The following is a 21,053-nucleotide window of genomic DNA, read 5'->3' as shown; positions in this document are numbered from 1 at the left end:
GTTGTTGTTATTTATTTGTTTGTTTGTGTTTTTAATTTTTTTTTATTATTTAACCTATTTTTAGAATTTTAAAATACTGAAATATCTTCATGTTGGTAGTAAAAAGGTGTTATTATTATTATTATTATTATTATTATTTATGTATTTATTTATTTTATTTAATATATAATATTTTTTTTATTATTATGATTTAGCCTATTTTTTTTTAATAATTTTTCAATCATCTCTCTGCAGGAATCATGAAAGGTGCTGTGAAGAACCCTACAGAGGTTTTTCCTGATCAGAACTGGTTCAGGTTTCAGATAAGGAACCATAATTATCCAGTGAACCTTTAAAGAACCCATCAAGCACCAAGACTGCTTAGCTTCATGCTAACTCCTGACAGCTTCTGGATATTTAGAAGAAAATTATAAGCAGTAACTAAACTCACAGATTATCACAAGTTTACTTTCCCCGTTACTTTACACACTTTTTTTGTTTGTTTGTTTTTTAAGGGGGGGGGGGGTAGGAAGAACTTTTAGCATAAAGCTAGACTCTCTTGGTTTCCACAGAACCCTTTAAGGAGAATAAAATCTTTTAATTATCCAGTGAACTGTGTGTGTGTGTGTGTGTGTGTGTGTGCGTGTGTGTGTGTGTGCGCGTGTGTGTGTGTGTGCGTGTGTGTGTGTGCGTGTGTGCGTGCGTGTGTGTGTGCGTGCGTGTGCGTGTGCGTGTGTGTGTGTGTGCGCGTGTGTGTGTGTGTGTGTGTAGGGTGTGCAGTCCTTAAATAATTTTTTTTTTCTATTCTTTCCTTGAAGCTGTGAGGAGTTTACAGTTAGCTAACTCTGAACCTTACACACTCTTACACAATCCATTTATCTGGAGCTTCACATTCTTCATCAAGAAATAAGGATTTTTCCAGATCTTCCTGCATCTGATGATCTCATCCTCTTCTCTCTTCTGTTTTTAGCTGATCCTCCTCTCATACTTTAATAGCTCTAAGGAATATATTCAGAAGATTTATATACCCCCCCCCTTTTGTTAAAGTGGTACATTCTTGTCTGCTGTTAATGCAGATGGAATGTACTACTGACCCTGAGAACGGGGGGAGTTGTTCCTGAGGGATTATGGGAGTAGGATTGAATAAAAGTCTGAGTTAATCTGGTGGTACAGACTGCAGGGAGGGTCTGAGGACACACGCTGGATTATGGATCAATAAAACTCTGAGGAATATTTATCATCATTCTTTTCAAAAGGAGGCAAAAAATCAACGAAGGAAACATGACCCAGAAGAAGGTAAAGCTCTTTTTGCTAACATATCATCTGATATGGATTAAATCAGAGTAAATCAGGATTATTAGAATTAGATCTGATATTAAACCAGGTGGTTTATTGTGTAAACAGACTGGACAATGTGTAAAATATTAGCGTTGGCATTAGCATCAGATTTTTCAAATTCAGTGTTTGTGTTTTTAAATGAGCTCCTTAATACCATACGCATTGTTAGAACTTAGCTTAACTTTAAAGATTTGGCTGCACGCTTGTGTGTTATTACAACATATAAGACATTTTTGTTTGTTTGTTTGTTTGTTCTTGTCCCAGGTGTCACCCTCGGACGCGACTGTAGCTGGAACTTTACCGCCGAGCTACGAGGAGGCGAACGCAGGTAACAAACAAAAACGATCGCTCTAATTGGAATTTTTGAAAATTATAAATAATTTAAAAAAAATTAAGATTATATAACTGAGTGATTCATCTTACAAAACTCTGAAAATTCTGTTAATAATTAAAATTAAAATGATTATCGATTTGATGTAAATTTAGAAGAACGGCTGGAAAATTAATGGGAAAAAAACTGTTTAAAATAATTTGTTTTTATTTGATTAATTTGCCCCTAATTTCTTTATGCAAATTTTAATTAAAAATGTCTGATATGTAATGTAAATAAAAATATTTTTTCTGCTGGTTAAGAAATGTTATGAAAGTATGGTATGGAAAGTTATATTATTATTTTTTATATAACAAGGAAAGTTATAAAATTAGTGCTGAAACAAATTTGAATAAATGATGAAAATAATGAATTTTTTTGTTTGTTTATTTTGCAGGATGTCCGGGTTACTGTTACAGCGACGGGGCGTTTTTGTGGGACGATGAAAACATCAGGCGTGTTTTTGTGCGAAAGGTAAAAATTATTAGAAAGATATTAATATTAAGACTCGAGACTTATCTTAAAAGTGGAGTAGTAAAAAAAAAAACCTTTTTTCCTGTTTATTTTAAATTAATTTCATACAAATGCATTACACTTAACAATATTATCTTGTGTATTTTATAGCATTAATAGCATATTAATAATAAATAAATGACCTTCATATTTGATTAAATTTCAATTTTAAAAATAAAATGCATAATTTTAAAATAAATAAATAAAGGGTTTGAATATTTTGCACTTTATAATGTTTATATATATATATATTATATAAATATATATATATATTTTTTTTTAATAAAAACTGATTCAGTTAAATTTGTTTGATGTTTAAAGTCACTTTTATAAATAATATACCAGAGAGAATTGTGAATATTTTATTAAAACTATTTGAAGTGGTCTGAGCGTCTGGACTTCATGACCTTGATGTTTTTGTTCTTCTGTGTTTCAGGTGTATTCGATCCTGATGTTGCAGCTGTTCCTCACCCTGGCTGTCGTGTCTCTCTTCACCTTTTAGTGAATAAAACTCTCCTTTTTTAATTCCTCCTCCATTTACATTTTTTATGAAAGTGTTTGTTATTTTTAAATGAAATGAATTTATGTGTGTTGTAGTGACCCGGTAAGGTTTTATATTCAGACTCATCCTGGGCTTTACTCCAGCTTCAGGTGATAAACATGGCAACAATCCATAACACTGATACTGATCACATGTTCTGAATATTTATTTATTTATTTATATTTATTATTATGTATATATTTATATTTTTTTCTGCAGCCTCCTTTTTCTAGTCACCTATCTGATGTTGGCTTGCAGTGGAGATTTAAGGTGACTTTTATTTATTAACAACAACAACAACAACAACAACAACAACAACAACAATAATAATAATAATAATAATAATAATAATACTTTTATCTGAAATTTCATAAATTTAAACCTGGTAAATAAAATGTAATTCAGCTGAACTGTTAGTCTTGTCTAACTTCATTTCATTTTCTTAATTCCTGGCGCAGTAACGAGTTCTCCTCCAGAACCTGCTGTTCATTTTTTTCTTTAATTAAATGATATTAAAAATATCGAATGTTTTACTCAATAATCTGTGATTTAAAAAAAATCTTTCTAGAGTTCAAATTCAACTCCTCTGTGAAGAACCTGGTTCTGTGTAGAACCTGCAGCACCCTGCTTCATCAGCAGAAAGATTTCAGTCCAATTCAGTTCAGGAAGAGAAGTGAGGAAGAGGGAGATAAAAGTGAGGAAGAAGAAAAGAAGTTAGGGAGATGGAGAGAAGTGAGGAAGAAAAGTTAGGAAGAGAAGTGAGGAAGAGGGACAGAAGTGAGGAAAAGAAAGAAGTGTGGAAGAGGAAGATAAAAGTGAGGAAGAGAAGTGAGGAAGAGGAAGATAAAAGTGAGGAAGAGAAGTGGGGAAGAGGAAGATAAAAGTGAGGAAGAGAAGTGAGGAAGAGGAAGATAAAAGTGAGGAAGAGAAGTGAGGAAGAGGAAGAGAAGTGAGGAAGAGGAAGATAAAAGTGAGGAAGAGGAGGAGAAATGAGGGAGATAAAAGTGAGGAAGAGAAGTGAGGAAGAGGAAGAGAAGTGAAGAAGAGGAAGATAAAAGTGAGGAAGAGAAGCGATGAAGAGGAAGAGAAGTGAAGAAGAGGAAGATAAAAGTGAGGAAGAGGAAGATACAAGTGAGGAAGAAGAAAAGTTAGGAAGATGGAGAGAAGTGAGGAAGATAAAAGTGAGGAAGAGAAGTGAGGAAGAGGAAGAAAAGTGAAGAAGAGGAAGATAAAAGTGAGGAAGAAGAAAAGTTTGAAAGATGGAGAGAAGTGAGGAAGAGAAGTGAGGAAGAAGAAGAGAAGTGAGGAAGATAAAAGTGAGGAAGAGGGGGAGAAGTGAGGAAGAAAAGGAAGTGTAGTTTTTCTATCATCTCTCTCTCTCTCTCTGGGTTTCAGGAGGACGTTCCCCTGGAATCTGCTGCTGCTCTTTGTCTTTGTGAGTTTCTGTAGAAATATTAGAGTGAGGATTCATGGGAGAATATTTCTCAGGTTTTTCTCTTCAGAAGATTCATTTCCTCTCTTTGTTCCTCAGACCTTCTCCATGTCCTTCATGCTGGGTTTCATTTCCAGGTAAGTTCTGTTTCCTCTCCTTCAGATCCACTTTAATAATTCTGTGTGTGTGTGTGTGTGTTTATTATGGAATGCTCTGTGGGTCATTACAGTTACTACAACACGAGGTCTGTGATGGTGTGTGTGGGCATCACGGCCGTGGTGTGTGTGTGTGTCACCGTCTTCAGCTTTCAGACCAAGGTGAGGGTTTACACACTAACACTGGAAACACCATGAGGTACGTAATGTGTGGGAATGTTCAAAATGTTACTGAGAAGAGTCCAGCAATAAAAATACACAAATGTCCAGAAATGTGTGTTTGTTTGTGTGTGTGTGTGTGGTGTGTGTGTATTTGTGTTTGTGCATGTATGATGTGTGTAAGGAGTCTCCAGTGTCAGTGCTGTGTGTATTTGTGTGTGTTTATGTGCAGTTGTGTGTATGGCATGTGTGTGTGTGTGTGTGTGTATATGTGTGTATGTGCATGTGTTTGTTTGTGTGTGTTTGTGTGCAGGTGTGTGTGTGTACTTTCTGAGCACCTCCATCGTCTCTGTAAGTGTGATTGTTTCACGTCGTTGCCATGGCGATGTGAAGAGGTCACCAGCAGAGAGTTGAGAAGTTCTCAGGAGGTTCCAGTGATGTTTGTTGTTGTGGAGGTTCCAGTGTAATGAAACGTTTATCTGCAGGATAAGGGATTTTTGTTTTAGTTTTCTTTAACAGATTTTGGGTTGTGTGGAGTGTAACACGTTCTCCTTCTCACGTCTCAGATCGACGTCACGTCGTTCCAGGGTCTCCTGCTGAACCTCTGCCTGGTGCTGCTCATCTCCACGCTCGTCATGGGATTCCTCGTCCCCTTTGGATTAGTGAGAGTCTAAAAATAAAACTAGACCACAACATGTTAATCCCACTGAACACACACACACACACACACACACACTGCAGTGTTTACAGACTGGAACAGCTAACACTCTGATTTACACGTTCAATACCATGGACAAAAAAAAAAGACAGAGAGAGGGATAATGTGAAGGTGAGACAGGTACAGACAGACAGGTATACACTGTATATGTTCTATATGAGTCTAGAGTGTGGGTGTGGTCAGTGAGACAGGTACAGTACAGACAGACAGGTGTGTATTCCTCTCGTTGCAGGTTCCGTTGCTACACACACTCTATGGGGTTTTGGGTGCTGTCACTTTCACCATGGTGAGAAATAAAGAACCTTCTAGAAGTGTAGAATAATCGGTGTGTGTGTGTGTGAGATAAAGTATTACATCACACCTTAGTGTCTCTCTGTATGACTGTCTGTAATGTTGTTTATGCATGTACACGTCTACCTGTCTGTCTGTCTGAGAAGCTGTCTGAGAGGCATTTGTCTGTTTGTCTGAGAGTCTGTCTGCCTGTCTGTCTGTAAATTAAACTTTATTTTGTGTGTGTGTGTGTGTGTGTGTGTGTGTGTAGTTTTTGGCGTTTGACACTCAGCTGTTGATGGGGAACAGACAGTACGCTCTGAGTCCTGAGGAGTACGTCTTCGCTGCTCTCGCTCTTTACCTCGACATCGTTTATATTTTCACTCACATTTTACAGATATTCAGTTACAGCAGTGAATAAACTGAACACCACGACTCACATCAAACACCACGACTCACATCAAACACCATAAATCACATCAAATACCACGACTCACATCAAACACCACGACTCACATCAAACACCACGACTCACATCAAACACCATAAATCACATCAAACACCACGACTCACATCAAACACCATAAATCACATCAAACACCACGACTCACATCAAACACCACGACTCACATCAAACACCACGACTCACATCAAACACCATAAATCACATCAAACACCACAAATCACATCAAACACCACGACTCACATCAAACACCACGACTCACATCAAACACCATAAATCACATCAAACACCACGACTCACATCAAACACCACGACTCACATCAAACACCACGACTCACATCAAACACCATAAATCACATCAAACACCATAAATCACATCAAACACCACGACTCACATCAAACACCACAAATTACATCAAACACCACAAATCACATCAAACACCACGACTCACATCAAACACCACAAATCACATCAAACACCACAAATCACATCAAACACCATAAATCACATCAAACACCACGACTCACATCAAACACCACGACTCACATCAAACACCACAAATCACATCAAACACCACGACTCACATCAAACACCACAAATCACATCAAACACCACGACTCACATCAAACACCGCAAATCACATCAAACACCACGACTCACATCAAACACCACAAATCACATCAAACACCACAAATCACATCAAACACCACAAATCACATCAAACACCACGACTCACATCAAACACCACGACTCACATCAAACACCACAAATCACATCAAACACCACAAATCACATCAAACACCACGACTCACATCAAACACCACAAATCACATCAAACACCACAAATCACATCAAACACCACGACTCACATCAAACACCACGACTCACATCAAACACCACGACTCACATCAAACACCACGACTCACATCAAACACCACGACTCACAAACACCACAAATCACATCAAACACCAGGAATCACATCAAACACCACAAATCACATCAAACACCACGACTCACATCAAACACCACGACTCACATCAAACACCAGGAATCACATCAAACACCAGGAATCACATCAAACACCATAAATCACATCAAACACCACGACTCACATCAAACACCATAAATCACATCAAACACCACGACTCACATCAGACACCATAAATCACATCAAACACCAGGAATCACATCAAACACCATAAATCACATCAAACACCAGGAATCACATCAAACACCAGGAATCACATCAAACACCATAAATCACATCAAACACCATGACTCACATCAAACACCACAAATCACATCAAACACCAGGAATCACATCAAACACCACGACTCACATCAAACACCACGACTCACATCAAACACCACAAATCACATCAAACACCAGGAATCACATCAAACACCACGACTCACATCAAACATCACAAATCACATCAAACACCAGGAATCACATCAAACACCACGACTCACATCAAACACCATAAATCACATCAAACATCACAAATCACATCAAACACCAGGAATCACATCAAACACCAGGAATCACATCAAACACCACGACTCACATCAAACACCACGACTCACATCAAACACCACGACTCACATCAAACACCACGACTCACATCAAACACCAGGAATCACATCAAACACCACAAATCACATCAAACACCAGGAATCACATCAAACACCAGGAATCACATCAAACACCACGACTCACATCAAACACCACGACTCACATCAAACACCACGACTCACATCAAACACCACAAATCACATCAAACACCAGGAATCACATCAAACACCAGGAATCACATCAAACACTACAAATAAAACAATATAATGGATAAATGAAACACACATCAGGTAGACTGCTCTTCCTCCTGGAATTTACCCACAAGGCTTTGTGGCACTCAACTATTCCCTTTTCAAGAAATTCTTATCAGTTTTATGTCAGTATTATTTAATTTAATTTAAATAATTTATTTATGGATTTTCTGGAAGTTTATTTTACAGATATTATTATTATTATCATTATTAACCCTAACAGATTCTTTCACTGTATTTTTGTTTAAAGGTTTAATCCTAATTAGTGTTGTTGATTATAGATTTAAAAAAAAAAATTTCTTTGAATGCTAACATTTATAAAGCATTAGCATGAATAAATGGATCAGACAATGAGCTTTTAATATAAATTTATGAAGAATTTACTTTAATGATTTGTTTGAAGTGACATTTTACCTGAAACTCCTTTCTTTTTATGAAGCGCTGCTTTGCTATTATGTTCTTTATGCTCATAATTTTCTTTTTCTTTTTTTTATTCTGTTTGTCCAAACTTTCTAATATAATGCAAATTTGAAGAAATATGAAAATGTAAAAATGTTTTAATTCAAGTGTGTCAATGAAATAAAAAAAACAATAAAATGAGATAAAACTCACTTTTTTCAAGTGTTTATGTACACCACACACACTTAAAGAACGAATAACAATTTAAAAACATTTTTATTTTTTAGAAAAAGAGAAAAACATCATCAATTCCAAAACAAACAAAAAAACTGAAAAAAGAATTTTTTTTTTCCATCAACAAATTTTAACAAACACAAAACAAGAGTAACAAAAAATAAAATAAAATAAAATAAAATAAAATAAAATCGGCGGTGTGGCCGGAAGACACACGAACATCAGAGCAAAAAAAATAAACCCCAAAAATATCAAAACTCTTCTGCTGACTGTACAAATGTGTAATATTATAAATAAGGAATATGTTTTTATTAAACCAAAATAATAAAAAATAAAAAAGCAGTTCAAGAGACGAGCCGAACCTTCGCTGGATAAACACGACGACGCGGGTCGAAACTGGAGGAGGATTTCTGGACGGAGAAAATGTTCTGAAGTTCCTGAAACCTCCTCAAACCGACAGAGCTAAGCTGAAGAGATTGTACGATTTCACGCGGCGAGAATTCTTCAGAGATTTCACAGAAATTGCAGATTTGTAAAAAAACCCCAAAAAACCGTTGTGACACTAATGCTAATGTTATCTTTATGCTAGCTGTAGCTAGTTTTAAAACGCAAATGATTCCTATGTTTTAAAAAAATGCGATTTTCCTTAAAACTATTCCTAAACTTAAGGCTAGCTATGATTCATAGCGCTGTACGACGGTCCGGCCTGTAAACATGCTTCTATACGTTTCTTTCTTTTTTTTTCAGAGGCACATTTTCCAGGTTCGTCCCGGTCAGTTTGGCTTTTTTTCGATCTCCTGAACTGCTGGACTCTCCTGTTATAGCAGCCGAGGGTTTTGAAACTATGAAATAAACTTTCAGAGGCAAGAAGAAAAAAAGACAAAAGAAGAAGAACATGAAGTTTTTACATCAACAAAAAGCAGCACAAAGCTCACTCTGAACACACACACCTCCACGCTGACGCCTTAGCCGTCCTTTTTTTGGGTTAACTTCCTGCTTTTTAAAACCGTAACGAATGTGGGCGTGGTCTGGAAGCAGAAAGTTAACCATAACGTTAAAACTAAACACCAGATAGAAAAGAAAACAAAAAAAATTTAAAGTTCTTAAAGATTTAAAGGACACAATGGCCTAGAATTATTTACTGTATTTATTTTATTATTATTTATTTATTTATATTATTATTTAGCATAAATAATGGGAATTAATTATAATTTTACTTATTTATTTAAATTGACCAATTAAACACATTTGAGATGAAAAAATGTAAGAAAGTTTTAATAATATTTAATTAATATTAAAACTTTAAAAATTGATATTTATGTTAAATAGACAGGAAAAAGAGCTGCATTTTATTTTAAATAAACGGCTGGATTTTTTGTGCAACATGACCCACAAACAAAGCAGGAAAATATTTTCATGGAATTTTTTACGACATTTCAAACGTGTTTTAGTGAAAATAACCATAAATAACATGAATATTAAAAACAACAACACTGTGATGTAACGCGTCATTTCATAGTTTCAAAACTTGTTTCTGGATTCTTAGTGAAAGTTGATAAAAGAAAAAAAAAAGAAAAAATATATATCTGTATTTTTCCTTGATTAAAACCCATGTGTTTCCTTCATGAGGTGAACTGCATGTCTGAGCCATGAAATATGGTTTCTTTGTTTTGACACAAAATTTAAATCATGCTGACAAACAACAACAACAAACTCAGAAAAAAAGCTAAAAAGGAAAAACAAAAGGAAAAAAGTTTCGATTTTAGGGTCAAAGGTCACGGAAAATAACTGAAATAACGTTCAGCTTTTAACGAGATAACAAATAAAACAATAATATGTAACGATACTGCCGCGTTTCAGGTGACGAACCAATAATCGGAATAATTCTAACATTAAAATTTCATAAACTCTCGATGGAAAAAGCTTGTGTTTTATTCCCAATGGCTGAGGGAGACATATCAATTACCCATGATGCACTGCAGGTGTTTTTTAACAGACAGAAACAGTAGCAGCTACACAGCTCACGTTCAGATGACGCTAAGCGGCTGAGCGCGCTGACGTACAGAGCGCTAATCTCATACCCTAACCGCTAATTAGCTGGATGTTAATTAATTAGCCGCAGTAGTGAGCCCTATCAGCGAGCACACCGTCTCTCACCACAAACTCGTTAAGAGTCTCGTTAGAGAAAGTCATTTTACACCAGCGTTTTTGCGAAGCGGCCATAAAGATTTCTTTTCGTTAAATAAAAACTGAAACTCTGTTCTGAATGAACTCATGGCTTCGTTAGCTCTGATATCTTTGGTTGCTGATATAAATATCACGTGTACAGAATGATAAAAGAAAAGAAATTAGCTCATTATTTTAAAAAACGTATTTCAGGATTGGCGCCATGCAAAGATTTTATCCCTACAGATCTTCATTCTCAACCAATTATAAATAAATTAAAAAAAGTTTTGTTATTAACAATTCAACCGATGCTAACAAAATTACAAAACTTTAAGTTAACATTTATTTATTTATTTGTTTATTGATATATGTTTTTGTAAAGAAGCTGGCTGGTATTTACATTCATCTTGTGCTCTGGTCCTTTTATTTTGTTGTTTATTTTTGTGTGTTTATTATAAAATAAGCCCTTATTCTGTCCTCAGATGTCATGATGAAGATCGCTGATCAGCACAGAATTTAAATTTTTTAGATATCTGTGATGAAAAAAAGTGTAAAGAGATGAGAAAAGAATTTTTGGTGTAGAAAATAAAAAAGGAGGAAAAAAATAAGCAAATTTCTGAACGAAAACACACCATCCTCCGTCTTCCTTTCTTACGGCTTGATTAAATTCTATTTTCTACTCAAATTCTTTCGAACTGGACGTCACAGAGGAAGGAACACGACATGACAGAAAAAATAACAAAAAAAATAAGATAAAAATGCAAAAAAAATAAAAAAGCAGCAAAAAAAAATAAAAATAAAAAATCTCATCAGGACATTTTTTAATCTCTTTTTTCCTGCAATTACCAGCACCAAAAAAATCTGACTTCAATAAAAAATTCTAAAATATTTCTTTAAAGCACACAAATAATTTTAAAATCACCTCATGAGGCTGTTTCTTTTTTTTGTTTTGTTTTTATCTGAAGCATTTTAACATCACTGTATTTCACACCCATGTGCAGGACACACTCTCTCAAGAATTTAGCTTTATTTACCTTTTTTTCTTCGTTAAATAAAAACCACTTAAAGTCACTTCTTCAGTCAATAAAAAGAGATTTTTTTCTTTCTTTTTTAAAATTTTTTAACATTGAGAAACAGAGAAATAAAGCCAAATAAAATAAAAACCATTTTATATAATCTATTTCTGGAAAGACTTCGCTGTTGTGTCACAAATAAATAACACAATAATGATTGTCCTGTGCATTAAAAAAATAAATAAATAAAATGAAAATATTAAATTCTATAAGGATTATTATTTCTTTTTTTTCTTTGAGGAAGAAGTGACTTTAAACGGTTGACTCGTAGTAAAAATAGAATTTTTAAAACAATGAGAAATAAAAATCGAAGGCATTGTTTGTGTCTCAGTACAAAAATATCTCAAACTGCTGCTGAGTGAAAAGAAAATAAACAAAAATAGAAAATAAAAACTTGCATATTTTTACAAAAAAAAGAGAAAACAACAACAACGATAGACACACGGTGTTGCGCAATCTCTGTCTCAGCTTCTCAAAAAGGATTTCTTGAAAAAAATAAGAATTTGCTCTTACAAACACGCGTCACGTGACCTCCACGTGTCTTTCTTCACCTTTTTAGGAATTATTTTTATTATTATTGTTGTTGATTTTACGTTTTTTTTATTATTATTTTTATCAAAATAGAAGAAGCTCCTTCTCTGAACTCCCACCGTTTGGCTAGGCGACGCTCCAAGAGGGAAAGACGAGCGGTGGTTAATTACTACTCTAAAAAAAAAATAGACGTGTTGCTTTGTTCATCCGAGTTTTTATCCGAGTTTTTATCCGAGTCTATCCGTGTCTCTGGTTCTGTACATCAGCGGGAAAGTTAATCACCTCACGGAGAGAGCGCCGTTACCCACAGCAACACGCCGCATCACCTCACATCACACATCCTGGAGAGAGAGAGAGAGAGAGAGAGAGAGAGAGAAAATGAAAGAGAGAGAGAGAGAGACAGAGAGAGAGAACATGAGAGAGAGAGAGACAGAAAGAGAGAAAATGAGAGAGAGAGAGAAATTGAGAGAGAGAGAGAGAGACAGAAAGAGAGAAAATGAGAGAGAGAGAGAGAGAGAGAGACAGAAAGAGAGAAAATGAAAGAGAGAGAGAGAGAGAGACAGAAAGAGTGAAAATGAGAGAGAGAGAGAAAGAGAGAGAGGGAGAGAGAGAGATATTGAGCTCATCTTTACTTGCTGACAGACAGACAGATAGAGAGACAGATAAACAAACACAGACAGTCAGACAGACAGACAGGTGTACCTCAGCTTCACTTGCTGTGTTGGTAGGTGTAGTTGCTGTGGTCTGCAGCAGGTTCTATGGGGACTTGCTGCTGGGTTCCGCTGTTCTCCTGAGAATGCAATAAAAGCAGTCAGAACTCGGAGCGGGTCACGGCACTAAAAACTCATTCTAATCAACTCTAATTCACCTGTCTCACCTCCACAGAGACGCTGGACGGAGGCACGGGGGTGTACTGAGGGATGTAGGTCCCTTGCATAGTCGTATTTGCAGGCATGTACTGTGAACACACACACACACACACACACACGAGAGAGAGAGAGAGAGAGAGAGAGAGAGAGAGAGATTTTTATTTTATCAGCATGTTTTCACTTTTATCATCTTTTTTCCTCACATGCTTTATTTTCTAGAACTGATGCTTAGTTTGTTTTTACTGAATTAACAAACATTTGACAGAAAGAGAGAGAGAGAGATATGATAGAGGGATGATGGAGGGGTGATGGAGGGATGATGGAGGATGATAGAGGGATGATGAAGGATGATGGAGGGGTGATGGAGGGATGATGGAGGATGATAGAGGGGTGATGGAGGATGATAGAGGGATGATAGAGGGGTGATGGAGGGGTGATAGAGGGATAATGGAGGATGATAGAGGGATGATGGAGGATGATAGAGGGATGATGGAGGGATGATGGAGGATGATAGAGGGGTGAGAAAGGTATGATAGAGGGGTGATGGAGGGATGATAGAGGGATGATGGAGGATGATAGAGGGATAATGGAGGATGATAGAGGGATGATGGAGGATGATAGAGGGATGATAGAGGGGTGATGGAGGGGTGATAGAGGGATGATGGAGGATGATAGAGGGATAATGGAGGATGATAGAGGGATGATGGAGGATGATAGAGGGATGATGGAGGGATGATGGAGGATGATAGAGGGGTGGTGGAGGATGATAGAGGGGTGAGAAAGGTATGATAGAGGGGTGATGGAGGGATGATAGAGGGATGATGGAGGATGATAGAGGGATAATGGAGGATGATAGAGGGATGATGGAGGATGATAGAGGGATGATGGAGGATGATAGAGGGGTGATGGAGGATGATAGAGGGGTGAGAAAGGTATGATAGAGGGGTGATGGAGGGATGATAGAGGGATGATGGAGGGATGATAGAGGGGTGATGGAGGATGATAGAGGGGTGAGAAAGGTATGATAGAGGGGTGATGGAGGGATGATAGAGGGGTGATGGAGGGATGATAGAGGGATGATGGAGGATGATAGAGGGATGATGGAGGATGATAGAGGGATGATAGAGGATGATAGAGGGATGATGGAGGATGATAGAGGGATGATGGAGGATGATAGAGGGGTGATGGAGGATGATAGAGGGGTGAGAAAGGTATGATAGAGGGGTGATGGAGGGATGATGGAGGATGATAGAGGGATGATAGAGGATGATAGAGGGATGATGGAGGATGATAGAGGGATGATGGAGGATGATAGAGGGGTGATGGAGGATGATAGAGGGGTGAGAAAGGTATGATAGAGGGGTGATGGAGGGATGATAGAGGGATGATGGAGGATGATAGAGGGGTGATGGAGGATGATAGAGGGGTGAGAAAGGTATGATAGAGGGGTGATGGAGGGATGATAGAGGGGTGAGAAAGGTATGATAGAGGGGTGATGGAGGGATGATAGAGGGGTGATGGAGGGATGATAGAGGGATGATGGAGGATGATAGAGGGATGATGGAGGATGATAGAGGGATGATAGAGGATGATAGAGGGATGATGGAGGGATGATGGAGGATGATAGAGGGGTGATGGAGGATGATAGAGGGGTGAGAAAGGTATGATAGAGGGGTGATGGAGGGATGATAGAGGGATGATGGAGGATGATAGAGGGATGATGAAGGATGATAGAGGGGTGATGAAGGATGATAGAGGGGTGATGGAGGGATGATGGAGGGATGATGGAGGATGATAGAGGGGTGATGGAGGGATGATGGAGGATGATAGAGGGGTGATGGAGGATGATAGAGGAGTGATGGAGGGATGATGGAGGATGATAGAGGGGTGATGGAGGATGATAGAGGAGTGATGGAGGGATGATGGAGGATGATAGAGGGGTGATGGAGGATGATAGAGGGGTGATGGAGGGATGATGGAGGATGATAGAGGGATAATGGAGGATGATAGAGGGATGATGGAGGATGATAGAGAGATGATGGAGGGATGATAGAGGGATGATGGAGGATGATAGAGGGGTGATGGAGGATGATAGAGGGGTGAGAAAGGTATGATAGAGGGGTGATGGAGGGATGATAGAGGGGTGATGGAGGATGATAGAGGGGTGAGAAAGGTATGATAGAGGGTTGATGGAGGGATGATAGAGGGGTGATGCAGGGATGATAGAGGGATGATGGAGGATGATAGAGGGATGATAGAGGATGATAGAGGGATGATGGAGGGATGATGGAGGATGATAGAGGGGTGATGGAGGATGATAGAGGGGTGAGAAAGGTATGATGGAGGGATGATGGAGGATGATAGAGGGATGATAGAGGATGATAGAGGGATGATGGAGGGATGATGGAGGATGATAGAGGGGTGATGGAGGATGATAGAGGGGTGAGAAAGGTATGATGGAGGGATGATGGAGGATGATAGAGGGGTGAGAAAGGTATGATAGAGGGGTGATGGAGGGATGATAGAGGGATGATGGAGGATGATAGAGGGGTGATGGAGGATGATAGAGGGGTGAGAAAGGTATGATGGAGGGATGATGGAGGATGATAGAGGGGTGATGGAGGATGATAGAGGGGTGATGGAGGATGATAGAGGGATGATGGAGGATGATAGAGGGGTGATGGAGGGATGATAGAGGGATGATGGAGGATGATAGAGGGATGATAGAGGATGATAGAGGGATGATGGAGGGATGATGGAGGATGATAGAGGGGTGATGGAGGATGATAGAGGGGTGAGAAAGGTATGATGGAGGGATGATGGAGGATGATAGAGGGGTGATGGAGGATGATAGAGGGGTGATGGAGGGATGATGGAGGATGATAGAGGGGTGATGGAGGATGATAGAGGGGTGATGGAGGGATGATGGAGGATGATAGAGGGGTGATGGAGGATGATAGAGGGATGAGAGAGGGATGATAGAGGGGTGATGGAGGGATGATGGAGGATGACAGAGGGATGATAGAGGGGTGATAAAGGGATGATGGATGAGTACCGTTCCAGCGCTTCCCAGTGAGAGGTGACTGAGCTGCTGGGTTAAAGGACTCATCAGAGAGGTGGGCTGGATGGACATCGTGTGGTCCATCGCTGGGGTTAAAACTGTCCCCTGAAAACAAAACACAGATAAATTTACACAGAGCTGAAATCTTTACTCTCAGAAGTGTGTTTAACGTAACACTGAGAGAAAAAACTCAATCACATCCAATACGGATCAGAACCACCTGAATGACCTCACCTCACGGCACTCAGCTGTGTTCTGGACTGTGTGTGTGTGTGTGTGTGGAAGGAGTCTCCAGTGTCAGTGCTGTGTATCAGTGTGTGTGTGTGTGTGTGTGTGTGTGTGGAGATGTTTCTACTCACTGTGGGCTGCATGAGGTACGACTGGTGGTGCATCCATGATGGACTGTGAACCTGCAGAAGGAATCACACGACTCTTTGTCATGACTCTCACTCACATGTCCTGAATGTATTACAGATACACAGTGATTATAGAAACCCATCATCACCACGATTCTACAAACATCTGGATGTAGCATGAAATACAGGTTTATTCTTTATTTTTAAATCTAAATTATTATTCTGCTCTAAACACAGATCCTGCGCTTGCTGGAGGAATGAAGCGCCATCCTTCTGCTGTGTCGCTATTCATCTGTTCACCGCTACCCCGCGTCACTGACCTGGTACGAGGGAACTTGAGAAGGCATGTAGGGGGACAGGGAGGTGGGAGCGATCATTCTGTTGGGAGCGATGCTGTACGGAGACGAATAGAACCTGCGGATCACACAAACCGGTCAAAAAGACTTTACTTTTAAAAAAATATTCAATTAAACAAAATACAGCTTTTGTTCTTGAAGCAGGTTGCAGTAATTACTGTGGCCACCAGGGGTCAGACTGCACAAATCATTATATTAAAAATTAAAAATGAGTAAACATGGCTTGCTTTAATCCTTTATTTTATTTTGATAATGGCCGTTACTCACCCGTTCTGTAAGGCTGTGGGGTCGTACGTTAGCGTCATTCCTCCCTGATTTACAAAAAAAACTTTTAGATTTTATTCCCTGCAGTTTCTTACACAAGACACTGTGTGTGTGTGTGTGTGTGTGGGTGTGTGTGTGGGTGTGTGTGTGGTATACTACAATGTACTGTAGATTGTATAGAGTACATCACAGATACACACACTTCACATTGTGACGCTACACACACACACACCACACACTGCAGGACGTCCAGCATGTATCACACTGTAGTGTAGAGTGTGTAACGTTACCGTCTCGGTGTCTCTGACCCAGGGCCGGCCGTTCTGCAGGTACTTCCCCTGATTCTGTCTCTTCTTCTGTCCTCCATCAGCAAACTTACATAACAACGGCTCTGTGGGAACTACAACACACACCACAACCCTCGATTATAACACACACACACCACAATCCTCGATTATAACACACACCACAATCCTCGATTATAACACACACCACAATCCTCGATTATAACACACACCACAATCCTCGATTATAACACACACCACAATCCTCGATTATAACACACACCACAATCCTCGATTATAACACACACACCACAATCCTCGATTATAACACACACCACAATCCTCGATTATAACACACACCACAATCCTCGATTATAACACACACCACAATCCTCGATTATAACACACACACACCACAATCCTCGATTATAACACACACACCACAATCTTCGATTATAACACACACACACCACAATCCTCGATTATAACACACACCACAATCCTCGATTATAACACACACCACAATCCTCGATTATAACACACACCACAATCCTCGATTATAACACACACCACAATCCTCGATTATAACACACACACACCACAATCCTCGATTATAACACACACACCACAATCTTCGATTATAACACACACACACCACAATCCACGATTATAACACACACACACCACAATCCTCGATTATAACACACACACACCACAATCCTCGATTATAACACACACACCACAATCCTCGATTATAACACACACCACAATCCTCGATTATAACACACACCACAATCCTCGATTATAACACACACACCACAATCCTCGATTATAACACACACACCACAATCCTCGATTATAACACACACACATCACAATCCACGATTATAACACACACACCACAATCCTTGATTATAACACACACCACAATCCTCGATTATAACACACACACCACAATCCTTGATTATAACACACACCACAATCCTTGATTATAACACACACCACAATCCTCGATTATAACACACACACCACAATCCTCGATTATAACACACACCACAATCCTCGATTATAACACACACCACAATCCTCGATTATAACACACACCACAATCCTCAATTATAACACACACACCACAATCCTCGATAATCACACACACCACAATCCTCGATTATAACACACACCATAATCCTCGATTATAACACACACACACCACAATCCTCGATTATAACACACACCACAATCCTCAATTATAACACACACACCACAATCCTCGATTATAACACACACCACAATCCTCGATTATAACACACACCACAATCCTCGATTATAACACACACCACAATCCTCGATTATAACACACACACACCACAATCCTCGATTATAACACACACACCACAATCTTCGATTATAACACACACACACCACAATCCACGATTATAACACACACACACCACAATCCTCGATTATAACACACACACACCACAATCCTCGATTATAACACACACACCACAATCCTCAATTATAACACACACACCACAATCCTCGATTATAACACACACACACCACAATCCTCGATTATAACACACACACCACAATCCTCAATTATAACACACACACCACAATCCTCAATTATAACACACACCACAATCCTCGATTATAACACACACCACAATCCTCGATTATAACACACACACCACAATCCTCGATTATAACACACACACCACAATCCTCAATTATAACACACACACACCACAATCCTCGATTATAACACACACCACAATCCTCGATTATAACACACACCACAATCCTCGATTATAACACACACCACAATCCTTGATTATAACACACACCACAATCCTTGATTATAACACACACCACAATCCTCGATTATAACACACACCACAATCCTCGATTATAACACACACACCACAATCCTCGATTATAACACACACACACCACAATCCTCGATTATAACACACACCACAATCCTCGATTATAACACACACCACAATCCTCGATTATAACACACACACACCACAACCCTCGATTGTAACACACACCACAATCCTCGATTATAACACACACACACCACAATCCTCGATTATAACACACACACACCACAATCCTCGATTATAACGATGTTATAATCGAGGATTGTGGTGTGTGTGTGTTATAATCGAGGATTGTGGTGTGTCTGTTATAATCGAGGGTTGTGGTGTGTGTTATAATCGAGGATTGTGGTGTGTGTGTGTTATAATCGAGGATTGTGGTGTGTGTTATAATCGAGGATTGTGGTGTGTGTGTGTTATAATCGAGGATTGTGGTGTGTGTTATAATCGAGGATTGTGGTGTGTGTGTGTTATAATCGAGGATTGTGGTGTGTGTGTGTTATAATCGAGGATTGTGGTGTGTGTGTGTTATAATCGAGGATTGTGGTGTGTGTTATAATCGAGGATTGTGGTGTGTGTGTGTGTTATAATCGAGGATTGTGGTGTGTGTGTGTTATAATCGAGGATTGTGGTGTGTGTGTGTTATAATCGAGGATTGTGGTGTGTGTTATAATCGAGGATTGTGGTGTGTCTTATAATCAAGGATTGTGGTGTGTGTGTGTTATAATCGAGGATTGTGGTGTGTGTTATAATCAAGGATTGTGGTGTGTGTGTGTTATAATCGAGTATTGTGGTATGTGTGTGTTATAATCGAGGATTGTGGTGTGTGTGTTATAATCGAGGGTTGTGGTGTGTGTTATAATCGAGGATTGTGGTGTGTGTGTGTGTTATAATCGAGGATTGTGGTGTGTGTGTGTTATAATCGAGGATTGTGGTGTGTGTGTTATAATCGAGGATTGTGGTGTGTGTGTTATAATCGAGGATTGTGGTGTGTGTGTTATAATCGAGGATTGTGGTGTGTGTGTGTTATAATCGAGGATTGTGGTGTGTGTTATAATCGAGGATTGTGGTGTGTGTTATAATCGAGGATTGTGGTGTGTGTGTTATAATCGAGGATTGTGGTGTGTGTGTGTTATAATCGAGGATTGTGGTGTGTGTGTTATAATCGAGGATTGTGGTGTGTGTTATAATCGAGGATTGTGGTGTGTGTTATAATCGAGGATTGTGGTGTGTGTGTGTTATAATCGAGGATTGTGGTGTGTGTGTGTTATAATCGAGGATTGTGGTGTGTGTGTGTTATAATCGAGGATTGTGGTGTGTGTTATAATCGAGGATTGTGGTGTGTGTTATAATCGAGGATTGTGGTGTGTGTGTTATAATCGAGGATTGTGGTGTGTGTGTTATAATCGAGGATTGTGGTGTGTGTGTGTTATAATCGAGGATTGTGGGGTGTGTGTTATAATCGAGGATTGTGGTGTGTGTGTTATAATCGAGGATTGTGGTGTGTGTGTGTGTTATAATCGAGGATTGTGGTGTGTGTGTTATAATCGAGGATTGTGGTGTGTGTTATAATCGAGGATTGTGGTGTGTGTGTTATAATCGAGGATTGTGGTGTGTGTGTTATAATCGAGGATTGTGGTGTGTGTGTTATAATCGAGGATTGTGGTGTGTGTGTTATAATCGAGGATTGTGGTGTGTGTTATAATCGAGGATTGTGGTGTGTGTTATAATCGAGGATTGTGGTGTGTGTGTGTTATAATCGAGGATTGTGGTGTGTGTTATAATTGAGGATTGTGGTGTGTGT

General features: G+C 38.9%; 2 protein-coding genes across 4 annotated transcripts in view; one reads left to right on the top strand and one right to left on the bottom strand.

Annotated features, from left to right (window-relative positions):
• Window positions 1-759: 759 nt before the first annotated feature.
• Window positions 760-5,903, top strand: faim2b (Fas apoptotic inhibitory molecule 2b). Its single transcript, XM_058373100.1, has 10 exons — window positions 760-1,275; window positions 1,582-1,645; window positions 2,085-2,161; window positions 2,637-2,701; window positions 2,798-2,851; window positions 2,961-3,011; window positions 4,137-4,176; window positions 4,273-4,310; window positions 4,403-4,490; window positions 5,054-5,903. The coding sequence occupies exons 1-10, from the start codon at window positions 1,261-1,263 to the stop codon at window positions 5,159-5,161; spliced, it is 600 nt and encodes a 199-aa protein (XP_058229083.1). The 5' UTR covers window positions 760-1,260; the 3' UTR covers window positions 5,162-5,903.
• Window positions 5,904-9,127: 3,224 nt separating this feature from the next.
• Window positions 9,128-21,053, bottom strand: part of rbms2a (RNA binding motif, single stranded interacting protein 2a) — a 41,014-nt gene continuing 29,088 nt past the window's right edge. For 2 of the 3 annotated variants that reach the window (XM_058373264.1, XM_058373263.1), the window contains 8 exons: window positions 17,367-17,476; window positions 17,080-17,123; window positions 16,777-16,870; window positions 16,460-16,510; window positions 16,095-16,205; window positions 13,048-13,128; window positions 12,873-12,960; window positions 9,128-12,511 (listed from right to left, as the gene is read on the bottom strand). In XM_058373264.1, coding sequence (XP_058229247.1) covers window positions 12,880-12,960; window positions 13,048-13,128; window positions 16,095-16,205; window positions 16,460-16,510; window positions 16,777-16,870; window positions 17,080-17,123; window positions 17,367-17,476 — 572 coding nt within the window. In that variant the 3' untranslated portion in view covers window positions 9,128-12,511; window positions 12,873-12,879. Of the gene's footprint in view, window positions 12,512-12,872; window positions 12,961-13,038; window positions 13,129-16,094; window positions 16,206-16,459; window positions 16,511-16,776; window positions 16,871-17,079; window positions 17,124-17,366; window positions 17,477-21,053 lie in introns of all 3 variants that reach the window. The other variant, XM_058373262.1, reaches the window with a different exon arrangement.

This window comes from Hemibagrus wyckioides, linkage group LG21, assembly GCF_019097595.1.
Source record: "Hemibagrus wyckioides isolate EC202008001 linkage group LG21, SWU_Hwy_1.0, whole genome shotgun sequence".
In the NCBI taxonomy this organism is placed as follows: Eukaryota; Metazoa; Chordata; class Actinopteri; order Siluriformes; family Bagridae; genus Hemibagrus; species Hemibagrus wyckioides.
The sequence above is the reverse complement of the archived record's forward strand: the minus strand, read 5'-3'. Positions and strand labels throughout refer to the sequence as shown.